Source organism: Typopeltis vanoorti, chromosome 22, assembly GCF_054136105.1.
Source record: "Typopeltis vanoorti isolate ZY-2024b chromosome 22, IOZ_Tvanoo_1.0, whole genome shotgun sequence".
Classification (NCBI taxonomy): Eukaryota; Metazoa; Arthropoda; class Arachnida; order Uropygi; family Thelyphonidae; genus Typopeltis; species Typopeltis vanoorti.
Window position 1 is genome coordinate 12,558,948 of NC_143570.1, and position 12,526 is coordinate 12,571,473.

At 36.1% G+C, this 12,526-nt stretch overlaps 1 protein-coding gene across 1 annotated transcript in view; it reads left to right on the top strand.

Annotated features, from left to right (window-relative positions):
* LOC150094163 (uncharacterized) overlaps positions 1-12,526 on the top strand; it is a 128,952-nt gene that overhangs the window by 26,311 nt on the left and 90,115 nt on the right. Inside the window, exon 4 of the mRNA XM_090412414.1 lies at positions 6,126-6,239. Within this exon, the coding sequence (XP_090268540.1) occupies positions 6,126-6,239 (114 nt within the window). The remainder of the gene's footprint in view (positions 1-6,125; positions 6,240-12,526) is intronic.

A 12,526-nucleotide genomic window follows, 5' to 3' on the forward strand; every position in this document is an offset into this window, starting at 1 on the left:
CTGTCACGTGGTCACAACTTCGCCATTGCTCCTAAGAAATTACCGGCCGAGGAATTAATGATCCAAATTGAACGCGGGATTCGCCAACTTCCAAACCACATCGCCAACAGATATTAGATTGGATGTAGCCTGTGTTCTCAATAAAGCAAAACCTCCAAAATCCAACATATCCATTAGTGAATACAAGGCACTACAAGAATTGAAGAGAAACAAAAAAATAGTGATCACCAAAGCGGATAAGGGGAACGCCACTGTGGTACTCAATCTTAAAGACTACACAGGTAAGCTCAAGGCTCTATTATTAGATCGTTCCACTGACCTCCCCATTGATTACAATCCCACCAACTCACAAATTAGAAAACTCCATAGGCTCCTTAAGAAGGTCACTTCTTGGCCTGTGGAGATTACCAACAGACTAAAACCCTATAACTCTAGACCCCCCCGCATGTATGGGCTCCCAAAAATACACAAAGAAAATGTGCCATTACGTCCCATAGTGGATGGCATTGATTCCCCCATTTAGCCAAAGCGCTCTCACACTATACTGGCAATACACCATCACACATAAAAAACTCAGCCCACTTCAAAGCCAGTATAGAAAACCTTACACTCCAACATAATGACATAATGGTCAGTTTTGATGTCTCCTCCCTATTCACGAATGTCCCCCTCAAAGAAACCTTAGCGCTAATCCAAGCTAAATTTCCTCCCGATATCTCAGCCCTATTTCAGTTTACAATGAACTCAGGCTATTTCGTTTGGCAGGAAAAATTCTACAAACAGATAGAGGGGACAGCCATGGGTTCACCACTTTCCCCACCCTTGGCCAACTTCTTCATGGAGACGTTTGAAGAGAAAGCCATAAACTCAGCCCCACAAAAACCTACCATATGGCTTCGCTACGTTGATGATGTTTTCGCTATTTGGCCACATGGCCCGGATTCACTCCTCTCCTTCCTAACACACTTGAACAACCAACCCCCTAGAATCAAAAAGGAAAACAATAACCTCCCCTTCCTAGACACACTAGTCACCCTCCAACCTGATGGAACCTTGGTTTTCTCAGTTTATAGAAAACCCACCCATACAGGCAGATACATTCACCAACAATTCCCCCCCCCCCCTCACAACAATATGGAGTTATTAAAACATTATTCAACAAGGCAAAAATAATCTGTTCTAATGATCAAGCCCTAACCACTGAACTAAATCAGCAGAAGAACTAAAGTACTAACTGTAAATGGAAATAGAATTACCTTCTTTTGGTAGAGTTGTAAGACCATGTAAAGAAACTTTGTGTATAAGTTAGTATTATATTATATAAATGCATCATGTATACAATAAATGGGTAAATTAGATGTAAACAATAGTCCAAAAGTCACAGGCGGGCCTGAGGCATTGGCAATCTAGGAAGATGCACATTCGGTTCCCGGAAGACGCTGCTATGATCTCGCGATGTGCCGAAGTTGCCGTGGTCGATGAAAGTAGTGGGTGGGAAAAGATCGCAGGAAAAAAAGTAAGAGGGCGCTATCATTGTAAGAACAGGATGCTAAAAGGGGGGAATTGAATGGAGAATAAAAAGGGTTTGCACCCCTTTCTCATGGCTTTTTTTGCCTGTTTCCCTGGATGATGATTTGACTTCTCTCTTGGACTGGTGGTTCCTGATGGCGTTTCGTGGCTATAGTTCGATATCGGAGGGTGCACCGTCGATATCTGAACTTCTGCCGGTACTAAAGCGTGAGATGTCGGCAGATACAGCCTTTGTTGAAAGTACCGACGGGATACTATCGAGAACAACAAACCATATCAAAGAGGAACCAAGTATATAACAACATCATCTGCATCAAACAAAGAGCTAAGTTTAACACCTCCAGTTTCAATATCTGGCTTGATGCCACTTTCTTTCATAATGTGATCCATATAGATGATGAATAAGTGATGATAATGTGCATCCTTGTCTTACCCTTGATTTTACATCAGGACCATCTTCTCGTATTTCCTTCAATTCTAACTGCTGACTGATAACTTAAATATAGACTATGTGTTGCTCTTGACAATGTTCCATTCACCTCATACAATTGTAGTGTTTTGAAAAACTTTTCTCCAGGCACCTTGTCGTATACCTTTTCCAGATCTACAAAATTTAAGTACAGATCCTTGTCATATTCCCATGATTTCTCAACTCTTTCTCATAAATGAAAATCTAATCTTGGCAACCTCTATTTGGCTGGAACCAAGCTTGTTCTTCCTCAAGTTTCTCTTCCACAATTTTTTTTCTTCAACTTCTTTTCAAATATACTTGCATGCATAAATCTTACTTGGAACTTAATAGAGAAATTCCTCTGTAATTCTCACATTCAGCTTTATTCAATTTTTCATAGATAGGGACTATGAGATCTCTACTCCAGTAATCTGGAATTCAGTAACCTGACTAGGATCTCTGAATTAGGCAGCATAGTCACTGAAAAACTTTTATTATACCTCCATGTTTAAGCATTTCTGGTCAAATATCATCTGCTCCAGCTGCTTTTCCACATTTCCAGTTTTTGATGTCTTTTTCTACCTCAAGTATTGATATCTACTCCTGTTTGCATTTCCCTGAAAATTTTCTGTTACTGTTCTGTCAATGCTTGTTTCATTTAACAGTCTTTCAAAGTAATTACTATAGACATCTTGGCAGATAAATACTTACTGTAACAGTCTGTATGACAAAATTTGACTATACAGTTGGGGGCAGGGTGCAAGCAGGATAAGCTGGTTGTTGTCTGGAATTTTAGCTGATGTAATAGTATGAGGCCAGTGTATTATGTCTTTTAATTGTGTGTGTGCTCTTCTGGCTGGTTTGTCTGTTTTGATAGATGAAATACCAGTTTCTGGAATGAAGCACCCACCCTATCTGATGAGACACCTCAGAAGAAGGCAAATTAGTAGGTTATTAGAATCTCATGATGGGCTGCAAATTTGCAATGATATGCATTACTCTGCTCTGCTGCATGTTGTGGCAGCTTCACTACGAGCATACTCCTTTCTGCTTTCTTTTTTCCACTAAAGAAAGGAAGAGATGTTGATACTACAATATCTTTTTTGAGTAAATTACTTTCATAAGACAAACATGGTTTATTAGGATACAGTCATTTACAAATATTTTACTGATTAGTCTGCCAATTTTAATAATCATTAATGAACAACATAAAATAGAATATTAATGTTGTATGTCTACTGCAAATACTCACCTCTCCTTGTTTTATAATCAAACACCTAATACTTGAAATGTACAACTCATGTCTCTTTTTTTTTTTTTTTACAACAAATATTTACTCCAAGCTAATTATATGTTTGATAAGTATTACTAGCAAACAGCTAGAATGTGATTGAAAAAATTACCTTTTAAAGATTTTTCTCTGAAAAATCTTTAAAAGGTGGACCACCGGATTGACCTCCCTTTCACTGAATAGACTCTCCATATATATTTAAAAAAAAAAAAAAATTGGATTCATCATTCAAAATACAGCTTTAAATAGCTGAGATATGATCATCTTTAAATATCTTATCTCTCCACAAGATGCCCTAGCATTAATATAAAATCCCTTCCAACAAAATTACATCTATTTACAAATTTGCCATCTGTGTTGATTACTTCACATGGATAGATAAAATTTGCAGACTACAAGCCAATGCTATACCTTGTTTCTTCACTTCATCATTTGCCATCTTCCAAGTGGAGCATTTTAAACTAAATGAACTTAATACTGTCACTTTTAGCATGCCATTTATCTGCTACTCTGATGTGGTAAGTCAGCATTTGTTCCCACACCGTGGATGTCTTGTCAGTAGTTGACATCCTTGTAATTCAAATTTTTTTTTTTTTTTTTTTTTTTTTTTTTTTTTTTTTTGCAATTAGAAATGTTAATAATGAAACGAAATCTAACATTTAGTTATTTTTATAAATCTGGATAAAGTAATATTTTTGAAAGGTGGTTCCAAATAAATTTTTTTGTGTGGTTTGTTTTGTGATAGAATCATAGTAAAAATGAAGATATTAGAAAGAATGTGTGAGAGATGAACTTTAGGTGGCATGGTCATTTAAGTAACATGGAAGAGGGAGGTTAGCAAAACAGGTGTTTGACAGTGGAGAAAAAACCCAGTGGAAGACTGAGATCTAGGTGGATTGATGATAGTTGTTGCCTTAGGCCAAAATATGAAAACTGATATTATTGAAGATCTAATAAATAACATTGATTTGAAAGAAAATTAATGATAGGAAGCTATTGTGCAGTAACTTTAATTATGTAGCACTCTCATATTATCCTGTACGCATCTCAAGTGTAAATCTCAACAATTAATGATGATAGTTCCAAAGATAAGTACAGTTCAATCATGATTTTGCATTTTGAAATAACATGCCTTTATAATATAATATTAATATAATATAATTTTATTATTTACTCTTACTATTATTACATTTATTAAATAATATTATTTATATTGGAAATAATAAACCTTATTATATGTGTGTACAAATTAAAATAATGTAGTATACATTTACATGCTGGCCTGGTTGGCCGAGTGGTTAGTATATCCGCTCTCCAGCCAAGAGGCTGCGGGTTCAAATCCTGCACAGGCAACGATGTTTGTGATTGTCTTCCACCTTCATACATTCATTCACCCAAGTATAGATACACTCTCCCAATATGGACTGGGTCACCATGGGAGTGTTGTGTTTTATAATAACTCAGTAAAAAATATTCATGACACATCTTATTTACATTTATTATTAAAAACTTAATAATTTTAACTTATCTGCATAAAATAAGCCCAAAAATTGTTATGTAGGTAACTACTTGATAATGCAAAGTAGGTGTTGTTTAATTTGTGTATTTCCACCTGAATTTTAATGTATTATTTGTTTGGAATAATTGGTCTTAATTTACAAAAATCTTTGTTTATATGTATATTTTGCAAGAGCGGAACAATATTTTTTGTGTACATGCATATGATTTCCACCTACAAAACATTGTAAACCTATAATATGTTAGTTCTGTGGGGCATGCTAAAGCTTTTTATTTTTTTTTATAATTTTTATTTATTAATAATCCTGAAACCCTGTTCTAGAGACCAGACATGAAACTTTTTCTAGCCACTTCAGAAATTTCACAGCATGCAATGAAATTCATATCCTATCTAAAGATAATCACAAACATTCATGCCCATGATGGGATTTGAACTTACAGCTTGGTTGGTAAATGGGTATGTTAACCATGCTTAGCAAAGAAATTGGAAAAACCTGCATTGAATCCCATTTAGAAAACAAAAAAAAACTTTTTCATTGGAAAGTAAGCGCAAGGTAGCAATGTTTTTTCTCTAGTAAACTCAGATTTTTCTGCAATACTAGCAAATCAGTCAGAAGGATTCAGTTAGTAAGCATAATGCACTCGCCTCATAACATTAGTTGCTTCAGCTATAATTCAAAACGAACCGAAACCTTGCTTAGTAAAGAAATAAATTAAATAAGCCAAACATTAGCAAAAAAAAAAAAAAAAGAAAAGAAACTTTAAAATCAAAATGCAGATTGTAAATAACTATATACAAATCTTTGTGTATATTTATTTACATGAAGCAACTTTACCGGGCTGGAACATTCTTTCTCGTTCATGCCCAGGTGATATTTTTTTCAACTTACAATCCCTCAGTAGCATGAAAATGTCCAAGAATAAAATTGACTATTCAAATTGAGTATTCAAAGTGATTTGAGCCTAATTAAATGAAAAAGTCACACGAAATAAATTCGTTTGGATTATTGAATTTTGTTCTTGTAGGAAAAATTGCAACTTGACTGAATGTGATGTTGATCTCTTAGACATTCATAACATGATTTGCAGTTTTAAAATTATAAGATTAACACTGATTAATGAGCAGGATTCAAATTTAATCACTGATTACCTCAACATTTCTCCATCCTGAAACCATTCTATAACTTTTTGATATCCCAAATTTATTTATTTATTTATTTTTTAAATAATTCATTAATACAAGATTTTAATAGAAAATAAGAACTATAACGGTATTATCTTCCATGATACATTATTCTTTTCTTTTTCTTTCTCTTGATCATTTGGAAATCATAGCATGGTAGTTTAGAATCCATACAGTGGCTGGTACAGCATACTCAAAGCAAAGTGCAGTTGTCACCTTCTGATGGTACACGGTCTTTGTTGCATTATGCAGCAAAATATGGACAAGTAAGTGTAAATGTCTTGTTTTCTTTTCTATTGAAACATTTCAGTTTTAGAAATTAAAGTGTTGCCCTTTGTAGCCTCTGTCTCATTTAAGTACTTACTATTTTTTTATAAGCGATGTGTGATGTCAGTGGGAAAAATTCCCCTCTCTCTATCACACATCTCTACACTTTTGTCATCCATACTGGTTATTTCATTTAGCAAAATAAAATTTACAAACAGAAAGAAGCTGCTCGGTTCTCTTCTTCCTCCCCTGGCCATTTTCTTTGTGGAAAGTTTAGAAAAATATGCCTTGACATAATTTTTGTAAGCCTTTCTCTCTCTCTAGTTGATGACATCTCAATTTGGCCTAATTGTCCAGACACATTAAATGCATTTCTCTTTCAGTGCAACACCTAAGAATCCATCTAGTCTGGTGTTCTAGACACTTTAGAAACATATCTTCTTAATGGGAACCTTTCTTTTACACTATACAGATCACACACACACACACACAAAGAGAGAGAGATTCATTCATGCCTCCTCCACTTACCAGCCATGTTGTTTTTTAAAAAAAGTCTAAGGGCAGTGATGTTCTCTCACAATAATCTTTTATCTAGCTAGAGTATTCCTTACAGCTGAAAATAATCATATATGCCACTCCTTATTTAATGGGTATTTCAACAGAATTAGCAAAATATTTAATCTTTTGATTCTCTTCTCAATCCACGATCCTCTCTACACACAGGTTGCAGTGGTGCTATTTCATATATCTGAAAAAATAACCAGAACTTTAAGGAAATATGGTCTCTGTACCACTTTCAAACCCCTTGCTTTGAAACAGGCTTCCCTTATCTGCTTACCCCCCCCCCCCTTTAATGCCTAACTCCTTCCTTTTTCAGTTCCTGGTTTATATATAAATTTCTTGCTCCTGCAAATTAACCTCCTATGGGTAGACCTGAAGATAAATTGACATCCAATTAGAATAATGTAAGAAATACATCTGCATTTGCAACTGCAGACAGTCAGGTCTGGCTGACTATGCCTTGAACACCATTTACAGAATTGAATGGAAGCAAATTATTGTGCTTCATCAGCAAGATATGATAAACTGTCATTCTTAGGCTTCCTAGATATTAAAAAAAAAATAATGATGATGGATTTTAGACCTTTGTCTATTCATTTCTACTTATTTTTTGTTGCTTTGGTTATATATGTTACCATTTTTTTTTGTATCCTGATGTTTTTCTGACAGAGAGGAACTAGTGCGGTTATTAAACTGTTACTAATTCATTCCTCTGAACAGTTTTTTCCTCCCTACCATAAAATGGTCAACATGAGTTTTAACTAAACTCATGTTGACCATTTAATTCAAATCTTAGCCTAAATATGTTATGTTGTCAAAAGTGTCTGGACAGTAAATGTTTGTATTTCCTATCGCTACAGCATTGCTGTCAGTATGAGGTTCAGTCTCCTTTCGCTGCTATTACAGCCATTACCCTTTGGAATATGCTCTCCACTTAGTTCTGGTAAACTGCTGCTGCAATTCGTTTCCATTTCTCCTACGGTATAGCAAACAGCTGATGTGTATTAGTTTGTGAGTAGATCTAGCACACAACCTTTTGCTCCAGCTCACCCCAAAGATGTTCAGTAGGGTTGAGGTCAGGCTTTTGAGCTGGCCAGTTTAGTCCTTCCACCTCCATGTCTTCAAATCCATGGAGCTAGGGCCCTTGCTTCGTGAGCAGGTGTGTTTTCATGCTGATACAGGAAAGGACCTACAAACTGCTGATACAGTGTGGGAAGAATGGAATTGTCCAAAATGTTATGGTAGGCATTTAAAGATCTGGACACAGAAACCAATTGGCCCAGTCCAAACTGGGAAAAACAGCCCCAGACCATTATGCTGCTGCCTCCAAATTTCACAGTCAATACAAGACCTTCTTTTAAGTAGCATTCACCTGGCATCTGCCAAGTCCAGACACTCCATTGGATTGCCAGGTCGTGTACTGTGATTCATCACTCCACAGGATCCTCTTTCATTGATGGTGTGCCAGATGATTCCAGACACTGGCAGGTATAATCAAGGGCTTGTGAGCTGCAGCATGACCATGAAACCCAAGGGCAAACACCTCTCAGTGAATACTTCTGTCACTGGCATCTGTTTCCAGAGCTTATACAGAAGTTGTTTGCAATGGTTGCTAAGGCTGACTAACGATTTACTGTGACAACATGCTTGAGAGTTTGCCGGTCCCAATTTGTCAGTTTCTTGGGCCTGCCAGTCTGGGGAAGTGGTTTGATGGTTCCATCACATTTCCACTTCATGATAACCTTGCTGACAGTAGACTGGGGCATATGTAGTGATAGAAATCTCTGAAACTGAATGACCAAACTTGTGGGCTCTGACTATCATACCACATTCGAACAGACTCAATGCTTTTTGTCCCCTCATCGTCAGTGGTGTATTTAGGTATTTGCCACCCCCAGAAAGTGTCGCCCCTCATGACCTGCCCATTGGCAGATTATGATCCCTACCTCCAGTGACTGAAGTTGCTATAGAATCCAACTTGTTCACATCACGTAACTTTCTTCTGGTTGGTGTCATTTTCAATTTCGGACAAAGTGGAAATTATTTCCGTACATCCCTCACAAAGACTCCGACAGGCATCGTCACGAGCTGACCAACAAGTAGGTGAAGGACGTTTGATTACTTTTGCAAAAGTTTCCAGGTGCTTTCTTAGAACACTCCACCGATGTGTTGAAGATGTGAAAAATACGTACAGTTTCTGAAGCACATCAAAAAATGTTGAAGAGTAAGGACAGGATTCGGCAGCGCAAGTACCAATTTGATAAAGAGAATATCCAGTGCATGGTATGAATTCTACCAATGGATTTATTTCAAGAATTCTTGCTTGCAGTCCTTTATACTTGCCTGACATGCTACTAGCATTATCATATGCCTACCCTCTGCAGTTTGCTACATCAATTCCAAGCTAGTCCACGCGGTTAGCCTAGTGGCTTTGCATTTTGCAACCATATGCCTGGTCTTTGGCGTGGACAGCAGGGTTTTTTCTGCCAGTTTATCTGGTGTTTTTCATCCCGCAAGCAGGCAAACCAGTCCGAGGATACACACGGATTACAGTCAGGAATACTGACCCAGCCATAGGTCTGATTCATCAGCCTATGCCGGTTCCGGAGCCCGGATAAAATTTGGGGGACTAGATGGTACCATGAACTCCCGTAAAAAGGGGAACGCAGTATCATCACATGGAATTTAATTTATTTTTAATTCCAAGCTCGTTTAGTGAAGTCAATACCACCTCTTGTAACTCTTCAGATTTGTGACTTACGTTACGAATGAAAAGCAAGAAACGCTCCACAGAAGTTCCATGTTCTTTCACATATCGTACAATGAAGTACAGCTGATCAACATGAGACAAGTCTAGTGTTGAGTCAACACTTATGGAATAGTACTACACTATTTTAAGTTCTTCCACAATAAATTTGATTACTTTCTCGCCCGTTATGTTAATAAATTCCTCATGCATGGCAAAGGAAAGATAGGAAACGAAACTTTTTCCTTTTTTTTCCCCCGATTTTGGCAATGTGCTCAGCAAGAAAGGGATCAAATTCACTAATCCCTAGTGCCTTTGTGTCAAGTTACTGACAACAATACAGTAGCTTTCCGTGCACGTGTCTTGGTCTGTATAGTTATGCAGAATCTGATTACATGCCAATATGCTTGCAGACTAAACTTACAATGAGGAAAAGAAAAATATTTCTCTTCTTGTGATTAGATGCGGCATATAAGGAACATGTTATAACTAAAAATTGAGAGCCTGAAAATTTCCACCGCCCCTCAAAATTTGCTGCTCTAGGTCTGGGCCTATACCCAAATACGGCACACTGCTCATCCTGAGGGCAAAGAATATCTACACTGCTAATGCCCACATGCCTGTGGTTTATAACATTGCTGACGTGTATCTGTGTCATACAGGTGAGGCAATGTAGAGTTATGGAGATGTCCAGACACTTTTGGCAACATAATGTATATACTTATTGATAATGCAAGAGAGTGAAAAGTATGGGCAGCACTCTGTTGTTGAAAGATTTTGTCATATAGACAAAACAAATATCGAAAGATTTCTTTACCGTCAGAATGAGTGAAAATGGTTTTCTAAATTGAAGACAAAACGTTGCCCAAAACAAGCATTTTTAATAGCACTATTTATCATTATTGTGAAAATGTATTGTTGAACCTTTACAATGAAAGCTTCAACTCTCTCACTTGATTATGTCTAATTCTACAAATTAACAAAAAAGTATTACTATGAATTAATTTTGTTCTAGAAGTAAAGGATAAATGATTACAAGATCATATACAAATTATCACATGTACAGCATTAAAAAGACTTTGATGTTACCTATGATGAACTGAATAGAGCTTCTCTTCCAGTGTTAAAGTCTCATCTTCACATATTGTATCCCATTGCTAGATATCCACCTAAATACTGAATGAATGAGAATGTGCCATAAAGTTAGAACATAGCATTGTAGATATTGTAGAAGATAGCAATCAACACAAGAAAAGAGATAGGTTTAGCAAAAAGAATTGCAAAAATATGATATCAACATAATTGGTATAACTGAGACTAAGAAGACAAAAACAGAGAAAGATTTCTCCCAAGTAATAATTATATATACTGTATATGTCAACATATTAGACAATATTCAAAGTTAAAAAAAATTGCTGAAACTAGAAGTCATTTTATACTCCAGGTATAAAAACCAGTATCTTTGAATTTTGCAAGAACATTATCAAGTTATTAGAACACATGCACTGTGTTCTAATAACATTTTTAGATTATGTAAATTGGTACATTAATATACTGATATATTAGTGTGTTAATATATTTTATATATAAATATTTATATTTAATAAATGTGTTCAGTAGCAGTACGCTCACAGATACGAGACCCTTCGACACTTCTGCACATGTCAGAAGAGAATCTATTCTGATAATAGGGTGATCAATCCATCTTGTGGGATGAGTTGTTTATTATTACACATCAGAAAATTAAGTTTTCTTTTATGAACATTAATTTTTAAAGTGGTAACTATTTTGCTTGTATAACAGTTGGAAAATTTTATGTATAAAGCATGTGATTTTGCGTGTTGGTGGCCAATTCGTACATCAGCTTATTTCTTTTTCCCCTTCAACACGAATTGACTCTTCTTGGTAAGTTGTCAAACTAGGGTCTTGGATCTGTGGTCAGATAGTAGAATTTTTTTTATTTAAATTCTAAAGAAATCCTGCCTATGTCAATTACAATATATTATTATTATTAAGAGAGGCCTCCAGGGAGTCAGGGACTCATTGAGGGAGGCCACATACTACACATACCAGCTATCATACTTATTCTTGAAGTCATTCAAACTGCTTGCACATACCACATCCAATGGCAATCTATTCCATTCACACATCACCCTATGAGAGAAAAATCTAGCCCTCATCTCCTTCTTAGTGGCATTCATTCTCAGCTTCCAAAGATGCTTTCTTGTCCTCTCCCCACCTTCCATAAAATTAACCCTTTCAGAAGTTTGTAAGTCTCAATCATATCACCCCTCTTTCTCCTGTTTGCTAGTGTCAGTCTACAAATTCTCAGTCTACAAATTCTTCATAAACAGCATTCCACAATCCTGATATCATTTTTAACACTCTCCTTTGCACTCTCTCTCTCCCCTATCAGAATCATAATGAAAAACAGGAGACCAGACTTACACACAATAGTCCAAGCAAGGTCTTGTAAAGAAGAAATGGCATCCTTATTTACATGTTAAAGTTCGTTTCAGCATGGCCATTATTCTCTGAATATATACAATTTTTGCTATACGACCCTTGAACTTCAACTTCTGTCTACTAAAACTCCAAGATTTCTAGCCTCATTAGTTTTTTCAAGCATAATTTCACCAATATAATATGACCTTGGATATCTAATCCTGCCAAAGCGCATGATTTTACATTTACTGACATCCATTTTCCCATGCCCACAATTCCATTCTGCATACTTGCAGAATGATTTGCAGCATTCCTGATTATCCTACCTATCTTATCCAAGATTCATAGCCTGATCAGTTTCTTCTAGAATAATCCCACCAATATAATATGCCATTAGATATCCAATCATGCCAATGTGCATCACTTCACATTTACTGACATTGAACTGACATCTATTTTCCCATGCCCACAATTCCAACCTGTTCAAATAATTTTCAAGTACTGATTTCATTTTGATTAGCTTTATATATGGAC